At 39.6% G+C, this 23,879-nt stretch overlaps 2 protein-coding genes across 5 annotated transcripts; one reads left to right on the forward strand and one right to left on the reverse strand.

The window, feature by feature from the left end:
- Window positions 1-276: 276 nt before the first annotated feature.
- LOC139945781 (serine palmitoyltransferase 1-like) lies at window positions 277-17,582 on the forward strand. Its single transcript, XM_071943199.1, has 14 exons — window positions 277-487; window positions 2,779-2,886; window positions 3,712-3,806; window positions 4,823-4,916; window positions 5,505-5,577; window positions 6,865-6,997; window positions 7,969-8,098; window positions 9,794-9,883; window positions 10,072-10,179; window positions 10,822-10,917; window positions 11,212-11,363; window positions 12,035-12,155; window positions 12,819-12,892; window positions 13,974-17,582. The coding sequence occupies exons 1-14, from the start codon at window positions 404-406 to the stop codon at window positions 14,074-14,076; spliced, it is 1,461 nt and encodes a 486-aa protein (XP_071799300.1). The 5' UTR covers window positions 277-403; the 3' UTR covers window positions 14,077-17,582.
- Window positions 16,819-23,834, reverse strand: LOC139945782 (F-box only protein 4-like). Of its 4 annotated transcripts, XM_071943203.1 has the most exons (8): window positions 23,684-23,834; window positions 23,140-23,540; window positions 22,678-22,889; window positions 21,724-21,944; window positions 21,232-21,307; window positions 19,797-20,005; window positions 19,487-19,653; window positions 16,819-18,616 (listed from the first exon to the last, which is right to left on the reverse strand). In XM_071943203.1, the coding sequence occupies exons 2-8, from the start codon at window positions 23,428-23,430 to the stop codon at window positions 18,536-18,538; spliced, it is 1,257 nt and encodes a 418-aa protein (XP_071799304.1). In that variant the 5' UTR covers window positions 23,431-23,540; window positions 23,684-23,834; the 3' UTR covers window positions 16,819-18,535. The 4 variants fall into 4 exon arrangements, with proteins under 4 accessions (XP_071799304.1, XP_071799302.1, XP_071799303.1 ...); XM_071943201.1 differs by having other exon boundaries at window positions 21,727-21,944; window positions 23,140-23,834; XM_071943202.1 differs by having other exon boundaries at window positions 19,487-19,650; window positions 23,140-23,834.
- Window positions 23,835-23,879: the final 45 nt, after the last annotated feature.

A 23,879-nucleotide genomic window follows, 5' to 3' on the forward strand; every position in this document is an offset into this window, starting at 1 on the left:
TGGAATAGTTCATTTTATTAATGGGTAATTTATAAATTAAATATGAGCAAATAAAAATCTGTAAATAAAAACACAGACTTTTATGAATAAATATTATCACGAATAACTTGTAAAAATACAATTTATGTTTTTTTATAAATTAATAGAGAAATATAGGTCAAGTTTGTAAACATTATTAAGGAACTTTGACTAAACAACCCTTGTAACAAGTGGATCATGATGAAACCTTTAGCGGCTTTGACTACAAATCTTAGCCCAAACATCATGCGCAAAAATATCACACACAAGTCGTGTTTGTATGCAGATTTGTAACCGGGTCACAGTCCAAAGAACAAACCGGATTTTTTTATCGTAACTTTATGAAATTTTGTTCTTCTGCTGGTCTTTCGGTCAAGCTTGTGTTATGAACGACAATATGGAGAGCGTTTTACCGCTACTCACTCCAGAGCCATGGAGTTTCGAGGAACTTTTCGAGGCGTTTCGGCAGGTGAGTTTTTGTTCACCAATCAATTGGCATTCACTTCATTGCATCCTATATTCCTACTATATTAAATCATGGAGCAATAAACTAGTTTATTGCTCCATGATTAAATGCAAACACAAGTTAAATTCAAACCACCAAACCATAGCAATGGACGGCTGGCTGGAGGTGACTTTCTCAAGTTTCAGTTCAGAGTCCAGTCCACCATCTGACCATGAGTAATGCTAGCCGTAACCTATCAATATATATGGGGGTTCATTATTAATTTGTATTGATAAATAATTTGTTCTTTTTATTCATGTATTCTTTTCTTTTTTTCTTTTCCTTTTCATTTTGTTTGGTTAACTAAAACTTAAAAGGGAGGGGGGAGGTTAAATTCTTAAATTATTAAGGTCAAATTATATTTAGACAAAGACTTGACAGAAAACTACAGCCCCCAGAAGCAGAGAGGCAAGGCACTTATTATGATAATAATACAAAGAAGTGTCGTTGTCGGGCGGGAGTTTCTGCATGAGTGTGTGAGAATTCAGTCCCCGTAATGAATTATGGGCTTGAATTTTCCTTTTTACCGGTCAAAATTTCTCAAAAGGAATCTTTTTAAAAGGGAATTTCAAACCAACACTCGATTAAAAGTAAGAATATTTAAAACATCAAGTAAATCCCCTAAATAAAAGGTGGTGGCTGAATGCTACCTGAACACGCCAGAACGGACAACAACACTTTGTAAAAGCACTGAAAAACCATATTAAATCATAAATTAACCATTGAAGTGGAAAAATTGTAAATATCCAAATTGCCTTCAATCTGTTGAAAAAATGCGTTATATAATCATGGAGTGTAGGAAAAACAAAAGTTTCCCATTGTGGGGTGTCCAAATTGAAGTGCCCTTTGCAAAATGAAAATGGCCACCACGCCCTTTTCAAAATGTTCAAAGATGAAATTCCAGGGCCCAATGTCATAGAGCTGCTAAGCACAAAAATTTGCTTAGCATGAAATGTCTTTCTTGATAAAAAACATGATTACCAACTTAATTTCCATTTGTTGCATATTATTGCTTTGTGGTATTCAGCTATTCGCTTATCCTGAAAATTATGTAGAAATTTAATTGGTGATCTTGTTTTTATCAAGGAAGAAATTTTATGCTAAGCAAATTTTTGTGCTTAGCAACTCTATGAAACTTGGCCCAGGCCTTGAACTGTGACAATCAATTTCATAAGCCTTTTTTAGGTATGGCGGACGTGATACGCGCGCGTCACACTCCGCGACTGATGCCACGCTCACCATGTTGGTAGTCATTAGGTTTACTTGTAAACGCCGCGTTGCCTAAAATGCGCACTTCACTGAATAACATACGTTCTATTTCTATGGTCAACACGCACAAATTTACCACAACTTTACAGTGTTGTAGCATTGTGTCCGCCATATGTCAAAAAGCAGGCCTGATACTTCACCGAGGCAACGGAGGCAATTGCCTCCGTTGCCCCTTGCCATTGCCTTGGTGCCCTTGAAATGCTCCAGTAGGAATTTACAATTTCCTCATAGGGTGCCCTTTGCCAAAGATAAAATGCCTTGGTGCCCTTGCCCTTTCAAAAACGAAGCATACAGCCCTGAAAAAGGCTTATTATATACTCATGATGTGATATGACAATATACAAGGAGCACCTAATGATGGCTCACACTGTGCAGTTAAATGGTTTCAAATGGTAGGTTATCTCGCTGGAGAATCTTACCATGAAAGGTTCAAACAACTTTTGTGTGGCATGTGGACAAGGCAGCAAGGCTCACTATTAACACTAAACCAGAGGCCAGTGATTTCAGATTTAGGCCAGCGAACTTTGGTCATGCAATTTCGGCGGTTTTGTGCTGCCAATAATAACACATCTTGAATTAAAAACATTTTTAATTTTAAGGCAGTAGAGACTATTGGTAATTACTCAAAATATTTATTAGCATAAAACCTTACTTGGTTACAAGTAATGGGGAGAGGTTGGTAGTATAACACATTGTGAGAAACGGGTCCCTCTGAAGTGCCATAGTTTTTGAGAAAGAAGTAATTTTCCATGAATATGATTTTGAGACCTCAGATTTAGAACTTGAGGTCTCGAAATCAACCATCTTAACGCACACAACTTTGTGTGACCGGGGTGTTTTTCTCTTTCATTATTATCTTGAAAATTTGATGACCGATTGAGCTCAAATTTTCACAGGTTTGTTATTTTATTGTGAAGGCTCGTCTTTGACAATTATCAATAGTGTCCACTGCCTTTAAAACATCTCATTTCTCCCTTTGTCTACAGGCACCAATGTACCATCTCATCTTTGAAGGCGTTCTGATTATCTTCATAGTTCGCTTACTGTTCTCCAAGAGTTACTCAATTCAGTCTAAAATAGAACTCACTGAAAAGGTACAGTTCTTATAAATGGTTCATATCAATAAATGTACTGTTTAAGTCAAGAAATAGAAACGACCCTTCCCATGAAATATGTAAATTGCACACAGCGCGTGCGCACTAACATTTTAGTTAGCAAACATTCGATCCTCATAAACCATTCCGTCTTTTCGAAGATCTCTCAAATTATACCTCATGTCAAAATCATTTTCATAGTTGGTTTTCTTTTGTCCTCTTTGTTTTCTTTCAATAAAGCTGTTAAGCAGGAAACTTTGATTTACAACTTTCTTTGCTTTTTAGCCAGTCACATCAACCCATATTTATCCACATAGGACAGCCAGAGATCAATAGTGTTTGGGGAAAGCCAAAGGCCGAGAGAGAAAAACCCTCATGGCGTAAGAGAGAACCAACTCGCAATTATTTTTTTATATTTTTTTTTATGCAAGTCGCCTGACACACAAGGCCTGAAGGCCACTTCAAGGTGTGGGCTACAATTATTTTTTCCAGAGGTCGTTGCCACCTACTCCTAGGGCTGAATCAGGGTTACCCCCTTTCACAGTCCATACGATCTGTAGGCTTGGGTATCATCAATTCGAAGCCTGGCCGGTAGAGCAGAAAGCACTACCTCCCAAATTTTATGTGTCACGACCGGGATCCGAACCCACACCCTGCTGATCAAACACCAGTGCTTGAATCGGGTGCTCTTAACCGCTCGGCAATGACACTGCCACATGGCCCTAGCTGGGTATCTAACCAGAGCCACATTGGTGAGGGGCGAGTGCTTACACATTGGCCCCCCATGCCACAAAATAAAATTTTTGTGAATTCATTTTTTTCTAGGAGAAGGACCAGTTGATTGAAGAGTGGACCCCAGAGCCGCTGGTACCCAAGCTACCTGCCGATTATGAACCTGTCAAGTACAAACTCGTCACACAGTAAGAACACAAACACAATATCAGCTTCAGTGTTGAAGCCATGGTGGGCGGTCCTGGGCGGGCCTGCCCAGAACTCGCGATTTTTGCCCAGCACTCTGAGAAAAATACATTATGCCGCCCAGCACAGATTTCAAATATTGTCCACTCTGCATTGATCTGAGACACAGCTTATAATGAAGAGAATCAAATGTCACAGAGCAAGAACACAAACAAAAGGCCATTCAACTTTCTTTTGTGAGCATAACATAATTTTGCTGATCCCCTTTTGCTGATTTATTTCCCACCACTAAAATTGGTCTAGCTACAACCCTGCTCAGGCCGTGTCCGAAGTGGTTGCTATGGCTACAGCTGGCTTACCGCGCCATCATGCATTGAAGTATAGGACATACTTGGCAACAGTCAAAGCCATAGCCATTACCACAAATTCAAATACGGTTTCACATTCAGTATTGGTGCAAAGTGCTTTGATATCGGTGCAAGAGTAAAGGCGAAATGAAATAAAATCATTCTCAGGCCTGTCATGCTTCAATTTTGGAGGGCAAAGGCACCAAGGCATTTTCTCCTTGGCAAAGGGCACCCTATGAGGAAATTATGTATATTTATACGGGAGCATTTCAAGGGCTTCAAGTCAATGACCAGGGGGCATGGAGGCAATCGCCTTCGTTGCCTCCGTGAAGGATCAGGCCTGGCTTCACATTCAATATCGATTCAATGGTACTTTGATATCGATGCAAGAGTAAAGCCCAAACAAAATATAAAATTCTTCCATCATTTCCAAATCTTAAAAGAACACTTGCTTCAGACATAATTTTCTTCCTACTTTACTCTGATTTCCAATTTGTTTGCTCTTGGGAAAAAATCAGACAAGTTGTGATTTAAAAGCCTGAAAAGTCCATTAAAAGCATCAGCATGTGTTCATTTAGGTCAGCCCATTTACTCTGTAAAATGTTCCTACTTTTTTTTCCGAGGACAAAATATCATGTAATTATTGATTTGTGGTTATTTGTTTGTTACAGGCAGGGTGGAAGCATGCTGACAGTTGATGGCAAGCAAGGAATCAATCTTGGAACATTTAACTTCCTTGGAATGCTGGGCAGGAAAGAGACAGAGGTATGATAAGATTATAATGTTAGCGCGAGCATCTGGGCTTGATTTCCAAAGAGCTAAAATTGATCTTAAGTTTGAATTAATCTTAACTGATGAGCAAAGTGTGGTTTCAAAACACAAATCACTGTGGTAATACCATAGAAATAGAATCCGGAGAACGCTGAGTGTCTCATTGTGCATGCGGTTTCGTTGTGAGACCATTTTTATGGACGCGCATACGCCATTTTTTGTAACGCGTGTATGGCAGAATATTTTGCCATACAATTTTGCCATACAATGACAATCATTGACCAATGCAAACACTAGAAACGGTCTATGTGCGCTGACATCTTGCCATTTTGCCATACACACGTCTCGCGCGATGATAATTTTGCCAGATGCGCGTATCGCGGGGTATCTATGCGCCGCATTCACAGACGACACAGAGGGTGGCCGAGCTCAGCGTTCTGATAGCTCATCTTATGGTGGGTCTTAGTGCTCTGTGAAGGTAGAAGGATGACCATACTTAACGGCACAATATACCTTCATTCATGGATTTCTTAATATTAAGATGACCATCTGTTTTTACTGTTTTTGTTTCTAATATTACAGGACGCTGCCGTCAAAAGTCTGAAGAAGTACGGAGTTGGAACATGTGGCCCTAGAGGGTTTTATGGAACGATGGGTAAGAGTCCTGTGACGTCATTCTCCAAATCTATTTGACCTCCATAATAAATGAGAGAAAGAAAACAAATTCTGAATGTGTATTCCAAAGTTAGTTGGGGAGAGACTAAACATCACTCTCATGTCTTTACCCCCTTTGCATACATTGTCATAAGAACTGGATTTTTTTATATTTTTATTTATTATTATTTTTTTATACTAATTTTGGTTTTTACCCATACACCGATGTGTATTTGCACTGTATGCTCAGTACTTCCCCGAGTCCTGTGAAAAAATATCACAGGCATATTACTCGGGTGGGATTCGAACCCACGACCTTTGCAATTCTAGAGCAGTGTCTTACCAACTAGACTACCGAGGTTGCCCGGTAGCTAGAGGCAGTTCGAATCCTATGTTTTGGCAGCGGGTACCGCAACGATATAATAGATGTTAAAATATTATTTGTTTATTATGCAAGTCGCCTGACACACAAGGCCTGAAGGCCACTTCAAGGTGTAGGCTACAATTATATTTTCTAGAGGCCGTTGCCACCTACTCCGAGGGCTGAAACAGGGCTACCCCTTTCATAATCCATACGAATGTGATCTCAAAAGATTGTCTGAATTTCTCAGGCCTCTATATCCCCACACACTCAGAGCGAGAATTCAAATGTCAATGTGTTTCAAGCATTTCCAAGATTTTTACGGACTGTGTAGGGGGTAACGCTGATTGCAGCCCCAGGAGTAGGTGGCATTGTGCCCCCTGGTGGCAGTTGGTTTGATTTAGCAGCCCAAATCAGTTAAGTGTAGCCCTCGCCTTAAAGTGGCCTTCCAGCTTTGTGATGTTAGGAGACTTTTCATTAAAAGTCTTTTTACGGACTGTGTAGCGGGTAACCCTGTTGCAGCCCCAGGAGTAGGTGGTAACTTGCTTGGGCTGATTTTGTGCTTACTGTTCGATTTCCATTTCATAGCGCTGCTAACCGTAAGCACAGAAAAGGCATGATAACCTTCCGGTGCTTACTGCTTGAAAATAAATGACGTCACAATGCAAATCCACGGTAAACACGCAACATGGCCGCCAAATTCTTCTGCTAACCCATGAAGTACGCTAAGGCTTAAGCAAATTTTTCTGCTACAGTAAGCAGGCAAATTTGCTTACCATTAAGCAGCGCTATGAAATTGGGCCCAGGTGAGGCTTTACTTGTGTCAACAGCCCAAATAGAGTAGCCCTCGCCTTGAAGTGGCCATCAAGCGTTGTTATGTTAAGAGATTTCTCATAAAACGTATTGTGTAAATTGTTTTCTTTGTAGATGTACATTTGAACTTTGAGCAGCGTATTGCTAGTTTCTTCGGCATGGAGGAAGGGATCCTGTACTCTTACGGATTCTCAACTGTCGCTAGCTGCATCCCAGCCTACTCCAAGAGAGGAGATATCATATTCTGGTAAGAAAGTAGTAAAATTATTACTTAATATCAACGGTAAGCTTTCCATATCTGTGCTTTGATTTGTCCGAGGTGATGTTTGTCATCTGCTCGTTAGGTCGTCCGCATCATCCAGCAGTGGCATTTGTTTGTGTGTATGTACATAAGATTTGACTGAACATCTCTAAGTGAAATGACTGCAAGGTGAAAGGTGATTATGGACAGGGATTTATGTAGGCTCAAGGTTACACTGAGACGTACTAATTGAAGTTTTGTCAGTTGGAAGTGTAGTATGATTGATTGGGTTTTTCATTTGGTTCTTGATTAAGCGTACCATGATTTACAATGTTGTTACTATACACTCCCATACCTCACCACTTCTAAGATAACTACACTGGATCCCAATAGCCCAACGCATTGAGTTCCGCACGCTGGTCCATACCTACAAATCATTAAACCACAGTGCTCCAGATTATCTCTCTTCACTTTTTGAAATCCATGACTGTCCGTACTCCCTTTGAAGGTATGATGCGATCTCACGCAAACAAGCCGGTTAGAGAGCTTTTTCCACTGCTCCCTCCCGCCTATGGAACAGTCTTCCTGTCCTCATTAAAAAGGCTGAGACTGTGTTGTCCTTCAAAAAGGGTCTCAAGACGCACCTGTTCTCCAACTCCAACAGAGTGTGGGTTCGAATCCCCAGCCGTGACACTTGTGTCCTTAAGCAAGACACTTGACCATTGCTTCGTCCTTCGGATGGGACGTAAGGCCGTTGGTCCCATGTGTTGTGTAACGCATGTAAAAGAACCCAGTGAACTTATCGAAAAGGGAAGGGGTTCGCCCCGGTTTTCCTGGTTGTGGCTGCTTAATGCGCCGTAGCACCTTGTAAAGCCTTATAAGGTGCTAACTAATTGGGTCTCAAAAATTCATCACTGCAATAACCTATCTTTCTGAAAGTTTGTATATACTCAGCGCCTTATTATTATTTGATGTAGCGATGAGGGAGTGTGCTTCGCAGTACAGATGGGCCTCTTAGCTTCACGCAGCCAGATTAAATTCTTCAAACACAATGACATGGAGGATCTAGAAAGATTGCTGGAAGAACAAGCAGTTGAAGACAAGAAGGTATCCCCCAACTCTCTTGCCTCCCCCCCCCCCCCAACTCCACATCCTCCAAAACGGCTTCGCTCCTCATCTAACCTGCTCCTCAACACTCAACATTCAACTTTGCTTGCACTCATGTGGTAATTGTTGTTTCTCACATGTGGTTTGGTGTGTTAATGGGACAATATCCACAAAATTCTTTAAAGGCAGTGGACACTATTGGTTATTGTCAAAGACTAGCCTTCACAGTTGGTGTATCTCAACATATGCATGAAATAACAAACCTGTGAAAATTTGAGCTCAACCGGTCATTGAACTTGGGAGATAAAAATGAAAGGAAAAAACACTCTTATCACACGAAGTTGTGTGCAGTTAGATGGTTGATTTCGTGACCTCAAGTTCTAAATCTCAGGTCTCAAAATCAAATTCATGGAAAATTACTTCTTTCTCGAAAACTATGGCACTTCAGAGGGAGCCGTTTCTTACAATGTGTTATACCATCAACCTCTCCCCATTACTCGTCACCAAGAAAGCTTTTATGCTAATAAATATTATTACCAATAATGTCCACTGCCTTTAAAAGACAGCTAGTAGACAAAAACAAATAAAGTACATACAAGAATCATAAAATCTGAGGAAATAGACACCATGTAAAAACATGCTCGGCCATTTCCTTAGAACCTCTTCCCACTTGAACTCAGACAAGAAACTAGGAAGGCACTAAAAACTAACCTCTACAGCGGTTCGGAACTTTTCTTGTCCTCCCGGAATATTCCAGCACGGTTCGTGACAATCCCCCACGCAGCAGGTTTGGGGAGTTGTTACATAAGAGTGGACTAACCACTAGGACCTGGTTGTTAATATTTTCATGTTTAAAAGATGCAAGCACTGCTTCAGACCTCTTTATTAAAATACATTTGTAGCAGCAGGTTTGGGGAGTTGTTACATAAGAGTGGACTAACCACTGGGACCTGGTTGTTTATATCTTCATGTTTAAAAGATGCAAGCACTGCTTTAAACCTCTTTATTCAAGTACTTTTGTAGTAGCAGGTTTGGGGAGTTGTTACATAAGAGTGGACTAACCATTGGAACCTGGTTGTATATATTTTCCATGTTTTTAAAAAGATGCAAGCACTGCTTCAGACCTCTTTATTCAAGTACATTTGTAGCAGCAGGTTTGGGGAGTTGTTACATAAGAGTGGTCTAACCACTAGGACCTGGTTGTTAATATTTTCATGTCTAAAAGATGCAAGCATATGCAAAATGACATCATAAGGTCATTCTCGCTCGGGTATTCTCCGATGGGCCGAACCGCTGTGGAGTTTAGTATTTAGTGCCTTCCAAGAAACTATCTATTTTGAAAATCATATCTTTTGGCCTTTGGTTGTCTTTGTGTATAGCAGAGTTCTTTTCAGACCAATTGCGGATGCAAACAATTGGTGACACAACCAATTGAGAATGAAACCAATTGTGAATACAACAACTTGGTGAAGCAACCAATTGAGAATACAACCAATATTGAGAATACAACCATTATTGAGAATGCCATCAACTGAGGATGAAACCAATTGAAAATGCAACCAGTTGAAAATGCAACCATTTGAGAATGCAACCTCTTGAGAATGCAACCAGTTGAGAATGCAACCAGTTGAGAATGCAAAATGTACCCAAATAATGTTGGTCTTAATAACATCTTCTTGTGTATCTTCTATGCAGAATCCTAAAAAGGCTAAGAAGACTCGCAAGTTCATGGTCGTCGAAGGGCTGTACACAAACACAGGCCAAATCACACCCATCGATAAACTGGTAAGTGCTTTAAGAATTTGTGTATTAAATGACAAATAAAGTTCTATAGAAACTAAAATGAAACGTTTCAAAATTATATACTCTAAAAATGTTATACGTAAAACTGTCAAATTTTAAATATGATTTTACACAGCTGCTTCTCGTAACCAAATTGGTTCTATGCATTTTTATTCCCCCCCACCCCCCAGGTGGAATTCAAATACAAGTACAAAGTGCGTATCTTTTTGGATGAGAGTATGTCCTTCGGTGTTCTTGGTAAAACAGGACTTGGTGTCACCCAGCACTGCGGAATTGATGTAAGTTTAGTTTGAGATAAATTTAGTTTGAGATCAAGTTATTTCTTGATGCCCTGTACAAGTAGACCAGGGGTGGATTTCACAAAGGTAGTCCTAACTTAGGACTAGTCCTAGGCAAAGCTATGAGATAGGACTAGTCCTAAGTTAAGCCCAGTAACTCATCCTAACTTAAGACCAGTCCTATCCACCCCAGGCCTGTGATCTATCAGCAATACACTGCATGTTCCTTAAACTCGCCTAGCTAACTTCGGGGGCAGGGTCTTTTCCAACATAGCCACAAGACTCTGGAGTTCACTTCCAGAAGACCTCAGACACAGCACAGCATCACTCTTTTTAAGCAGAAGCTTAAAACACTCTTGTTCAAGCTCGCTTGCCCAACATATTGACAATACTTGAACTTAACGTGACCGGCACCTTTAAATTGTTTACAGGAATGTGCGCCTTATAAAAGCTTTATTATTATTTTCATAGTGGCTTCAAAGTTTCTTCTGAAATCGTGACAACCGCCAACCGTCAAAATTCTGATCAAAACCTACCAAGATTATAATTTTTTGGCATTTGTTTTGTAGTGCATAGGTTACGCTAACAATGAAATTTGCCGGCAGTAATAATCTGTGAATGTATTTGTTGATTGTATTGCAGGTGACTGATGTCGATCTTATTTCTGCTTCAATGGAAACTGCTCTGGGAACCCTCGGAGGATTCTGTGTTGGCTCCAAGTTTGTTGTTGATCACCAAGTAAGTCATTTTTCTTTAATTTCTTTGAAGCCATTACGAAGAGAAACACTACATTAATTAACTCTGACGTAAAGCTCAATGAATCTCAAAGCTTTTTGATATGCATTTCTTCACACAAATTCCTTCCAACGAACCTTGATCCAGGCCTGATACCTCGTGGGGGCAACAAAGGTGCTTGCCTCCAAGCCCCCTGGTCATATCCTTATTGCCATTGAAATGCTCCAGCAGAAATTTACAATTTCCTCATGGGGTACTACTGTATATCATCTATTTTGTTATATTTATTACTTACAGCGTTTATCGGGTCTTGGGTATTGCTTCTCCGCCTCGCTTCCTCCAATGCTTGCGTCGGCCGCTATGGCAGCGTTAGACTTGATGGAAGAAGACCCTACTATGGCAGTCAGGTTACAGAAGAGATCACAGTTTGTACATGAAGAACTCTCAAAGTAAGACAACCCTCTCAACTCTAGTTTAATTTCCAAAACCACCAATGATGATAAGTCCAATGATGATATTTCTATACTTCCACTGAAGACAATCAGAGCATACTGAAAAAAGCGATGAATTGTTAACTATACTGCAGCCGATTTCACAAAATTATCCTAACTCAAGTTAGGACGAGTAACCCGTCCGTACTAAGGATGGGTTTATTTCGTCCTACGTATTTGGATGCCGGACTCAACTCATCCTAAGTCCTAAGATTAATCTTAAGTTAGGGAGAGTTTGGTGAAATCGACGGCTGGTTCTTTTCAGTTAACCAACACTTCTCAAAAGAGATCTTCACATGGTGAAACCCGCAAACCTCTCATAGTTAATTACTTCCACCATGCAAAGTTCCATATCCTACTTATTTCTGTAGTTGTTGACAGAAATTAAGCTTATCGTTTTCATAAAACGCCAGTCATAAGTTAACCGTAAGTTGAAAATTCAACTGTGTTTATATTGCATGTTTAAACATGGCCACATGATCTTCTCCCAACCAATCAGAATCTATAACTTGTCCCAGGTATTTATGAGTAAAATTTTACTTCATGTGTTATTTGTTCTGCGTTGAGCGCTGGGGAACTCTTATAGCGAGTAAAAGTTATTAAAGTTTTGATTATTTTGGACACAACAGGATTGCAGAGTTGAAGTTAGTCGGTGAGCCCGTATCACCAATCAAGCATCTACAAGTACGAGAGTGTGGGGACAAGACTCGTCCGGAAATAACCAAACTCTTGGAGTCCATCGTAGACAAGGTACATATTGTGTGTTGTCAATTTTGCGTAGCAAGTGTCACGACCGGGACTCGAACCCACACTCTGCTGGTCAAACACCAGAGATTGAATCCAGTGCTCTTAAAGGCAGTGGACACTATTGGTAATTACTCAAAATAATTATTGGCATAAAACCTTACTTGGTGACGAGTAATGGGGAGAGGTTGATGGTATAATACATTGTGAGAAACGGCTCCCTCTGAAGTGCCATAGTTTTCAAGAAAGAAGTAATTTTCCACGAATTTGATTTCAACCATCTAAACGCACACAACTTTGTGTGACAAGGGTTATTTTTTCTTTCATTGTTGTCTCGCAACTTCGATGACCGATTGAGCTCAAATTTTCACAGGTTTGTTATTTTTTGCATATGTTGAGATACACAAACTGTGAAGGCTAGTCTTTGACAATTACCAATAGTGTCCACTGCCTTTAACCGCTCGGCCATGACACGCTATGTCTGTTGCTAAGGATTTTACTCAGGATGTCTTATACTTCAAAGCATGATGACGAGGTGATCTAGCCGTCGCCATAGTTGCCTATTCAGACACAGCTAACTGTTTTTGTAGTTTTAGTTTTGTTGATTTTAGTTGGTGTCCCAAACTAAACATTAGATTGACTAATTTCCGAATGACTTTATCTCAACAGGCATTGGATGAAGGTGTGGTTCTTACTACAGCGTGTTATTTAGAAGAAGAAGAAGCCTTTCTTATTCCTCCAAGGTAAGTCAGGTCCGAGTGGTTCATGTCCGAGTTGTTGGTGTGTTTTTTTTAAATTCTTTTAAGTTGAACTGTATCGGTTTAAATGTTGGCTTTTCTACCCACAATGTGTCCCTTTGATTACGTTGATTTTTGTAAAGTCTCTTTCTGTTTGGTTAAGTGCTGGTCGATTGTTTGTTGTTTTGATTGTTTTTAATACTTGCTAATTATCTATTGTGTGTTTAAACTGTTTTTAAACCTTTTAGCTTCTTTTTAATAATTTTTTTATATTGTACATGTTCTAGTGCAATTCAACCATACATGCCATATTGGTTGTCATACTGTTCATTCCTTTGTAATGTTTTTATGAAATAAACCAATAAATATAGAAAATGTAATACAAAAAAATTAGATCAAGGCCCTGGGTAGTGGGGCATCTATGGAAAGCTCATGTCACTGTGCATGTTAATCCAACGATATCATTGTATCCAATGGAATCACTGGATCTGAGTAGTAGGTACTTGTCTTTACCCTTGCGAATACAGACGGAAGCCAAGTCTATAAGTCAAGTAGGACTTCACATATAAACGCTAAACTTGGTGTGTGGATTGGTCTTGGGATCCCCAGAAGGCTTTGGGATCATCTAGGTACAATATCAAGAAACAGACTGGCTTGCGGGGCATTTGTGTTAAAGACACTGGACACTATTGGTAATTGTCAAAGACCAGTCTTCTCACTTGGTGTATCTCAACATATGCATAAAATAACAAACCTGTGAAAATTCGAGCTCAATTGGTCGGCAAAGTTGCAAGATAATAATGAAAGAAAAAACACCCTTGTCACACAAAGTTGTGTGCTTTTAGATGGTTGATTTTGAGACCTCAAATTCTAAATCTGAGGTCTCAAAATCAATTTGTGGGAAAATTACTTCTTTCTCGGAAACTACATTACTTCAGAGGGAGCCATTTCTCACAATGTTTTATACATTCAACCTCTCCCCATTACTCGTCACCAAGTAAGGTAATATGCTAATAATTATTTTAAATACTTACTAATAGTGTCCACTGCCTTTAACTAAACCCAATTTTGCTTTCTTTTCTTACAGCATCCGTATTGCAGTGGGTATAGCCCCAACCGATGATCAAATCGTCATGGCAATGCAAGTTATACAAAAAGTAGCCTCTGAAATTCTGCAAAATGTTGTTTAATCTACAGGTACTATGTATTTACACCAAGCATTTGAGGTAGGCCTTAGAATTTTCCGAAGAGGATATCATCCTAGGGTCTGTAGTTGTTTGTTTTTATGTATTTATTCTTTTTTTCTTTTTTCTTCATTTTATTGAGTGGATTTATTAGGGTGGCACGATTGGCTTGTGCGTAAAGCGCTCACCTCTCACCAAGGTGACCCCGGTTCGATTCCCGGTCCGGGCCATATGTGAGTTGAGTTGTGCGTTGGTTCTCTGCTGTGCCGCGAGGGTTTTCCAGACTATCCCGTTTTCCTCCCTCAGGAAAAAATCAAACACTTTCGATCTTGGCTGTGCTCCGTGGTCATAATGGGTTGATGTGGCTGGCAGCTGAATGCGCCCTTGCATGCCTGCTTCTCGAACACGTCGTAGCCGTGTCCTTCGCAATTCAGCTCTTAGCTGCGAGTAAGGACGATTAGCCCCGCCAAATTATTATTATATTATTATTATTATTGAAAACTGTTTGTTATTATTAAGTAACCTCTCAATTGAGTGTTCTGAACGGCCCCTTTAAGCCGAGTCACACTGCAGTGATAACGAAAACGATAACGATCACAACGCAAGGAGAACGCATTCTGTTGGTTGAATTGCTCAACGCAGAGCACGCGCACGCTCATGCAACCAATAGAATGCGCGATCTTTGCAGCGTGATCATTATCGTTTTCGTTACCGCTGCAGTGTGACCCGGCCTTTACACTGCTCAATTGACAATGGTTTTTAATAGAGTTATTGAAAACTGCAGGAAATTTTTACAAGTTAATGAAATGTATAAGGTACATGTAGAATTTGTATTTTCCCAACAAGTCTGTGGTGTAAATACTGGAATCTTAAGTAGGATTTGAAGCTTTAATAATAATATCAAAGTCTTATATAGCGCATGTATCAACCAAACAAGGCACCCAAGGCGCTGAGTATATACAACCTTTCAGAAAGATAGGTTATTACAGTGATCAATTCTGGGACCCAATTATATGCATTGCATGGTGGAATTACGATATGGAAACAGGCCCGATACTTCACGGAGGCAACGAAGGCGTTTGCCACCATGTCCCCTGGTCATTGCCTTGGTGCCCTTGAAATGCTGCAGTCAGATTTGCAATTTCATCATAGGGTGCCCTTTACCAAGAAGAAAATGCCTTGGTGCCCTTGCCCTCTCAAAAATGAAGCATACAGCCCTGTGGAAAGGTTTGCGGTAACACCATGTATTGACTCTAGTATGTTGGGGTGGTTCTGAAAAGAACTGTTGGTTTTAACTCACTGGAATCTTTGTATATAAAAATGTGCACACAGAGGTAGACTTTTGAGACACTGCACAATGTAGATATAACACAATTTGTATCTCAACTTCACAGTTGTCTTTTTTTTAAAGATGCAATAACTGAACTTTTGTTTCAGCTTGTATCCCCCCCCCCTTCCCCCTGTGTACCTTTCACTTTAAATCATTACTGTGGTCATGAATTGCATAATTAAACAATCATGCAATGATACCACAGTTCAGTGGTGTAGTATAAATTAGTTTTTGGAGTTTGTTATCAATTTAAGTTATTTATGTTAAGGTGATATTTGTTGATTTAATTTGATTGCATATATTTACCCCACCTAATGCTTTCTGATAATTCTTTTTTTTTAACAATATAAATTATTCAAAAATATAACTGGTAATTTGAAGATCATTGAGTTGCTGATTAACTGTTGGAATAGAAAGAATGTTAAATTATGCTGATAATGTATTCAAAGGGACATGACACTTAATTTTACGAATTTAATCAAACATGTTCAATAGCGTTAACAGATCCTTTGGTTTGTAACAATGTACTATAAATTACTTTCAATTACTAACATTAAAGGGTCTATGTAACTTTTGTAGGACAAAAAACACAATAATCAGTTTTACACTATTCTCTCGCGACCCAGATGGCCGATCGATCTCAAACTTTTTCAGATTTGCCAGTTTATGTATATCGTGGATTACATAAAGTGCTTACATTGCCAGCAACTGTTTCATTAGCAAAAACCAATTCTGTAATGTTCCTTTAAACATTTAAATTCCACAGTAAATGAAGTCTCAACAGAGTAATGATAATACCAGTGTAGTATGTGATATGAACCCATTGCACAACACCCATTTTGTCCACCTCTTCGGCAGTCGAATTATTCACTCCGAAAAAAGACTGCCTCTGTATAAAAACCCACCCGTATTCACTGTGCGTAACATCGCACGACACGATGCCCCCGTACACTATCCGCATGCGTCGGCCGTCAGGCCTCCGCATGCGGTTAGTGGTACGAGTGCGGATGACTTGTGTGCACAGTAGTCGTACGATGTGACAGTGTGTATACGGGTGGGTCATGCGGTGTGATCGCACGCACCACGCACAGGGTATACGGGTGAGTTTACAGCGGCGTCTTTTCGGAGCGAATAATGCGACTGCCTTGAGCAAGGCTACCATTTTGGGAGTTAAGAAAAGGTACACCAAGAACCTGACTCCCGAAATGGTGGAAACGGTAGATGCGTATTGTGTGAAGCTGCGTCCATGTTATGCTAGTGGGCAATAGGAGTAATGTTTGTTTTGTTTTTAGATTTTTATATAATTTTCAAAAGAAAGAAACACAAGGATGGAAGCACTGAAATGGGGGGAGTTTGACCTCTCTTTCACAAAATTTAATTTGTAAAGGCGTATTTTTCAGTAAGAAGTGGTTTGTTTATATGTCACTCAGGTGTTGGAAATAAATTCTCTGCATGCTTGGTTCTTGTACTATTGTAAAGGCAGAGTCACACTGCAGCGAGAATGATCACGACGCACAGAGGACAGTTTGTATTAGTTAAATTGCTCCACGCAAAATACGCACAAGCTCATTCAGCCAATGGAACGCGTTCTCTTTGCGTCGTTATCATTATCGTTCTTGTTATCGCTGCAGTGGGACCGGGCCTTAACCATGCCAAGCAAGGCATGTAAGATTGTTTATGTTTGATTCACTGCGAAACAATCATGTGGGGGTAAACAAAAACACCGTTGAACAGACACTTTTTGTTTGTCAAGCTTTTTATTGGCAATCTGGGTTTTTTTTCTTTCACCTTTAGTGAAAAAAAGTATGGTCTAGAAATTCAGCATTAAATACAAGAGCTTGGTTGACCATCTTTACTTGGTACTTGGTATTCAGGTGTGCATACATACACTATTGGTTGGTAAACGCCTGAATTGTTGTGCACAAGGCAGACATCAAAAATTGTCTTTTTGTTACGCCAGAATCGGCCCCATACAAAAAGGCGCCATGTGGCCTTATTTTGCCTTCCAACAGTGTTGGTGCGAAACTTGACTTGCGATGTACATAATCTATGGTAATGGCTATGTACAAATGATTTTTTTTTTTAATGCTTTATTTAGCGATATTCTGTCAAATAACTAACTTGTACTTCATATCTGTAATGTATTTATTACACTATCATTGGAATAAAACACTTCAAACAATTTTATTTAAATTGTGTGATATTTATTTTGTCCTATGCAGGTTCCCTTTTTTACATAAACTATGCTTATTTACAGAAAAAACCCCAAAGATAAAACTTGCTATTTACAATACTGTAAAAAGGATGTACGGTATTTTATAATGTTCAAAGTTCTTTGACCATCTCTACATCAGGGCTCACTTTAATAGCGCTGCTTAGCGGCCGATTTTGTGCGTACTGTGCGATTTCCATTTCATAGCGCTGCTTACCGTAAGCACACGAAAAGGCTTGCTAACCTTCTGTTGCTTACTGCCCAATTTTTCTGCTAACCTGTGAAATGCGCTTGCAACATAGCCAAATTTTCTGCTACAGTAAGCTTGAAAGTTTGCTTACCGTTCAGCAGCGCTATTAAATTGGGCCCAGGTCTTGCGGGGCCAGCAGTCTCGCAAGAATACCGGGGGAATCGCGGGGAGATTCGGAATATAGAGTCGGAACGCTATCACCACGACAGACATTTAATGACTTGTCCACAAGTCTATATCAGGACTTGGTAAGGGTTTTTTTCCCTCAATTTGACTCTGGTCTTGTACAAAAATGTCTGGTGCATTAAAAAAATGTGGAGCTACCATTCGTGCAGTCATTTGGAATTTTCACCAAAATTTGAGCCTTGCTCTATTTGCAAAAGAAAAGGACAACAGTTCCTATGGAAGAATGTTGTGATTTCGAAGCTTGGAGTTCAGGATTTTCACTTGAGACAAACACATTTGTGTCACACAACAAACTTGTTTTTCTTTGCTTACTATCTGTAGCGACTGGTAATAGAGCCACATCAACAAAGTGTTACTCATAAAAATAACCTGAAAGCATTTTTTTTTTACACCATTGGACCTATTTGGTTGTGAGTTTACATAGCTGATATAATTAATACAAAAATAAAGTCCTTGTTTTATAAGATGTGCTGTGATTGGCTGAAAACTACCTCCCTTGAGCACTTCCAACCAACCAGGTTATTGCTTCTACAGCTCCTGACAAGCTATTGACATCCACATCAAACATCTGTAAATGATAAAGAAATTATTTAATTTTTAATTTGACAAAATCAAATAATCGATTTGGTTTATGAATTAATTAAACTTTCAAAAAGAAAAAGCTTTCACTGAAGAAGATAAATTATAGCAACTTCACTTAAAGCCATTGGACCCTTTCGGTACAGAAAAAAAAAAAAAAGTTCACAGATTTACAAATAATTTACAGGGTTTACAGAAGGTAATGGTGAAAGACTTCTCTTGAAATATTAGTCCATGAAATGCTTTACTTTTTGAGAAAACGGTAAAACAATATAAATTCTCGTTAACGAGAATTACGGATTTGTTATAAACACATGTCATGACACGGCGAAACGCGCGAAAACAGGAGTGGGTTTTCCCGTTATTTTCTCCCGACTCCGATGTCCGATTGAGCCTAAATTTCCACAGGATTATTATTTTATATATAAGTTGTGATACACGAAGTGTGGGACTTGGACAATACTGTTTACCGAAAGTGTATAATGGCTTTAAGCAGAATGGGACATTAACTTTCAAAATCTTTTAAATGATACATCAAATACAATGTTTCTCCATATTATATTTTGTAAAGTGATGAAAAAGTGCAAAATAATATGCTGACTCAATGTGAGTTTTACTCCAGAACAAATTCTCTGCATAAAAAAACATAATTTGTTGTTTATATATTGAAAAGTAAAGAACTAAAGGACAGAAGAAACTCTCCTTTACAAATGAAATAACGTTGAAATTTTACAAAGAACAAAACCAGCAATGCAAAAAAAAAAACTCTACAAAATTATACTACCAAGAACAGTAAAGATTTTGTCGCCAATATTTTTGGAAGTTCACAGGAAAACTGACTCATTTTAAGTTAACTTACTTTCCATGTTCTGTTGAGTTTATGAAGATCCAGCTGTTTAGCGAGAGTAACACATGGCACTTTGCTTGTTGTTGAATCAGGAACGCACGACAGAATCACAAGAGGGCACTTTGAGCTTGTCCAACGCTCCTCCATCAGAGCGAAAAGCTCCGGCTTCGCATCCGCTGCTGTTAAGAATGAAAAAATAGTCATTGGTTTACAGTTTTCTCTTTTTGACAGTTGTTATTTCCATCTTACCCTTTTAAATAATTGTCGTTTAGAAAAAAAGGCGGATTAAGACATGGGATTAAGACATGTTTATAACTCTTACTTATTTGCTGTTGAAGTGATGCATCCACCACAAAAATAAATGCATCAACATTCCTGCAGAGTTCTTTGATTGTTGACTTGGGTTCATAGTCTATACTATCCGAACATCCTTCTTCCCCACTTGGAGAAACAGACCCCGATAGGACCGGTTGCAATAGACGATTTCTCTGAGCTCGGTTACCAGCCGCTGCTGTATTCTCTCGATCTTGCCTGAAACAAAATAGAAAAAAAAAGTTTACAAAATATACTACAATCATCATCAGTCACCATCATGCATTGCTGACCCAGTTTCCCGACTGGGCCCAATTTCATAAAACCTGTAAGCCCCAAAACTTTGCTTAGCACAGAAAAGTTTTGCTCTACATTAACTTTACATTGCTGTGACTGGTGCCCTACTCAATGTTTGCTCAGCGAAGCAATTTGTCTAACAGAATTTTCTGCTAAACAACTTTATGTAAATGGGCCCTTGTGAGCAGCTTCCAAATAGACTAATCTTGAGCTGCCACTTCTGCCTCCTCCACAGACCACCCAGTGCCTAGTCTGGAGAGGTCCCTTTTGATTACATCCATGCTGTCCAACTATGTTCATATGTTTAATTATCTTATGACTCTTAAAGTCAGTGGACACTATTGGTAATTGTCAAATACCAGTCTTCTCACTTGGTGTATCTCAACATATGCATAAAATAACAAACCTGTGAAAATTTGAGCTTGATTGGTCGTCGGAGTTGCGAGATATAACTATGAAAGAAGAAAAACACCCTTGTCACACGAAGTTGTGTGCTTTCAGATGCTTGATTTCGAATTCTAAACTTGAGGTCTCAAAATCAAATTCGTGGAAAATTACTTCTTTCTCTAAAACTATGTTACTTCAGAGGGAGCCGTGTCTTGCAATGTTTTATACTATCAACCTCGCCCTATTACTCTTCACCAAGAAAGGTTTTTTGATGATAATTATTTTGAGTAATTACACACATGTACCAATAGTGTCCACTGTCTTTAAAGATAGAGCCATAGTTTGCTTTAAGGCATATAAGAAACACACAATAAAAGTCACTAGTGAGTTTCAGCAGAATTACTCCTGTAAACAGCGAAAAACTTTCACTGTATTTCCCCATCAATAGTGAGCTGACCAAACCTCATAAATCTGAGAGACTAATCATTTCAGATTCAAATGTTTAGGGGTGAACATTTTGTCAAAACTATTTACTTTTAGGGGATCTGAAATCCTTTCTCGAAATAGTCTTTGCTTTCAATAGCTGCAGTGCTTCTCACCAATTTAAGTTTTTGGGGTAAGTAATTTTGTAGATTAATTTACTGGAATAATCCTAAGTAAAAAGCAATGAGCATGACAGACATATTGTTTTATTGGGTAGATGGAAACTACACAATATTAAGTGTCAGAATATGAATACAAATAATAAAGTTAATAATTACCTTGTTCCAGAGTACAATGTAATTAACTTCAAGTCCACCTTGCCATTCATTGACACGTTAAATCCAGTTCCAACACCTGATGACAAACAAATCAATGAACAGTAAAATTTAAAATTTAAACAATAATACGAATGTTTGAAAAGTGTACATACTATTTTTATTTTTGATAACATTCTACAATTGTTGTACACTGTGACGGGATCCGTGGCGTTTTGTACACCCGCGGGGGAAAATGGCACCCGAGGCAAAGCCGAGGGGGCCATTTGCCACCGAGGGTGTACAAAACCCATGGACCCCAGTCACTAGGGCACTGAGGGTATAGATGACCCAAAGCAGTCTAAAAAAGTAGTGGGGGGGGGGGCTAATACTAGGTTGAAAGGTTTGGGCCTAGGGGAGTGACCGTGGATAAAGAAGATCCAGCTCTATGAAACTGGGCGCAGGTAACTAACTACAGCATGTGCAAAACATGGTGATAGTTGATTGATGTACAACTACCTGGTAACTCCGCCGGAAAGACTCCACGAACCTTGAAGACATCTGAGGCTTCACCGAGGAACTTCCTGACTAATGTGGAGGTGCTGGACTCTAACCCGGGCCCAAACATGACAACTTTAGGAGGTTTGTGCGGAATGAAAGACCAGAGAAGCTGAGGAAGCTTCAAAAGGTTAAAGCCGGATGACTCCTGCTGGAATTGAGGACTGCATCTCATATAGCTGTATAAAAATATAAAAATAAAAAATCAATCTTATTTGTATTCTTAATCATACACCAATATTTTTAATCATACTGTATCCTTTCCTCAGTCCTGCGGACAATCATTTACAGGCGTGGGGAGGGGTTTGAACCAACGACTTCTGCAATAAACCGTTCCGGCTTTCTACTAAGCTCCGCCCACCGCGCACGTGAGCAAGACACGTGTACGAGCACTCCCAGTGACATTCTGCACGATTCTGCCGCGCGTGCCAAATATACGCGCACGCCGCGACCGAGTTTGTCCGACCACAATCATTGCTGTGATTGGACAAATGGGTGAACGCGCACAGTTTGATTGACAGGCGGGATCGGTTCATTCTGGAGGAGTACCACTAGGCCACCAAGATTGCCCAGTAGCTACTAGAGGTAGTATTGTATACACTATTGTATTCTAGCAGAGGGTACCACAACAATTTAAATAGTATTTTGGCTGAGGAAAAAAACACTAATTTTTGTATTTTCATTCATGATTCAAAAATAGTTATAAAGAAAGAAACATTCTATATTTAAAACCAGAGGAAGGAGAATGTTAAAACTTAAGGCAGATTGTCGGCCACATCTACGGCTACTGCTAGGTCGCCGCGTCACCATGCGTTTTACTATAGGACATCCTTAGCAACACCCTTACAACAGTCGTAGCCTTAGGCGTAGCTGTAGCCGCCATCTCAGAAACTAATATTTAAATTATCTTACATCTCTCTGTATGTGAGGTCAGAGTTCACAGCCTCGAAGAGAGCCGGGTTGGAGCGATGGCTGACTTGTTGCCATAGCAACTTATCTTTCTCTAGGAAGTCCCTCCATAGTATTTGATCAGCACAGAGGCTGTAGCATTGCCGGCAGGTAGATCCAACGGTCGAGATGTCTCTGGCATCCAAGAAGGAGAATATGTGAAGCATGGCTTGGATCTGGGAAGAAGACAAGTAACAAACTCAAGAACATCAGTGTTTATGGATTTAATACACTTAGTAATTGTTTGCACAGTGAGAAACAATTTAAACGCAGACATAAATTGAGCGGCAAGAATCAGGATGTGAAAATAAGATGTGAAAATAATGTATAGCATTTGTAAATCAAGTATTATATCAAGACACTACTGAGAAGAATTTAAACTAGAAACTAAAATATGAACATGAAAATCAGATGAAAAGAACTTACAGGTAGCTGCAGTAAATGAAGCCCATCATCCTCCTGAGTGTTTTCTTGACTGCACTGACATTCCTCATCATGTTCTTCGTGGATTGCAACTTGTCCTCTGTCTGTTGATGGTGTTTCTCCAATTATTGTTCTACTGTTCTGCTCCAGCTGTGGCACCATCTCGGTCCTGATGAGGAAGTTGTCTTGTCTTGTCTCAATCCTCCCTTCACCCTCGATCTCTTCATCCTCAAACCCAGCCTCAACATCACTGTTGTCTTCTTCACATGCAAGCATCTCACGGGGTGAATTCATCAGGTATCTTAGAGAGTTGATGAGGGTTGATTCCAAACTTTCCAATCCCAGCGAATAATACAAATCGGTCGGGGTGTTCTGCTTGGCTAGGAGACGACGCACGTCGGCAACTGTACCGGAATCACCAAACATGATTACAAAATACCGTTAGTAATATGTTCCTGTTCAGTGTTGGTCACTGACTGACGTGTTTCCTGTCTGCTGGATTTATTGTGTCTCTATTAATGGATGTCTAGAAAAAAAATCTGCAAACCTAGCAAATTGTGGCTTGTTTCTCGATCTGTTCTGACTTGTAACTTGGTATTTCACTGCAACAGCAAGCTCCTTTTATACAAAATTACAACCACGACGTGTAATCTCAACGTTGTCACTATCAACGGATTCCCTAGTGACTCAAAAGTCGTTACGTGTTTCTCTCCACGTGGCCAAGGTTTGGTTTTGTGTTTACT

The sequence above is a fragment of the Asterias amurensis genome, chromosome 13 (genome assembly GCF_032118995.1).
Source record: "Asterias amurensis chromosome 13, ASM3211899v1".
In the NCBI taxonomy this organism is placed as follows: domain Eukaryota; kingdom Metazoa; phylum Echinodermata; class Asteroidea; order Forcipulatida; family Asteriidae; genus Asterias; species Asterias amurensis.

What these genes read in the sequence shown, in the direction of transcription:
- LOC139945781 (XM_071943199.1), top strand. Translation starts at nt 404, where the DNA reads ATGAACGACAATATGGAGAGCGTTTTACCGCTACTCACTCCAGAGCCA. An exon ending in AAGTACAAACTCGTCACACA is followed by an intron (nt 3,807 to 4,822) that starts GTAAGAACACAA and finishes TGTTTGTTACAG; the next exon opens with GCAGGGTGGAAGCATGCTGA. An exon ending in AGGGTTTTATGGAACGATGG is followed by an intron (nt 5,578 to 6,864) that starts GTAAGAGTCCTG and finishes TTTTCTTTGTAG; the next exon opens with ATGTACATTTGAACTTTGAG.
- LOC139945782 (XM_071943200.1), bottom strand. Translation starts at nt 23,562, where the DNA reads ATGTTTGGTGATTCCGGTACAGTTGCCGACGTGCGTCGTCTCCTAGCC. An exon ending in TTCATTTACTGCAGCTACCT is followed by an intron (nt 22,890 to 23,139) that starts GTAAGTTCTTTT and finishes TCTTCTTCCCAG; the next exon opens with ATCCAAGCCATGCTTCACAT. An exon ending in TCCGGCGGAGTTACCAGGTA is followed by an intron (nt 21,308 to 21,723) that starts GTTGTACATCAA and finishes GTTTGTCATCAG; the next exon opens with GTGTTGGAACTGGATTTAAC.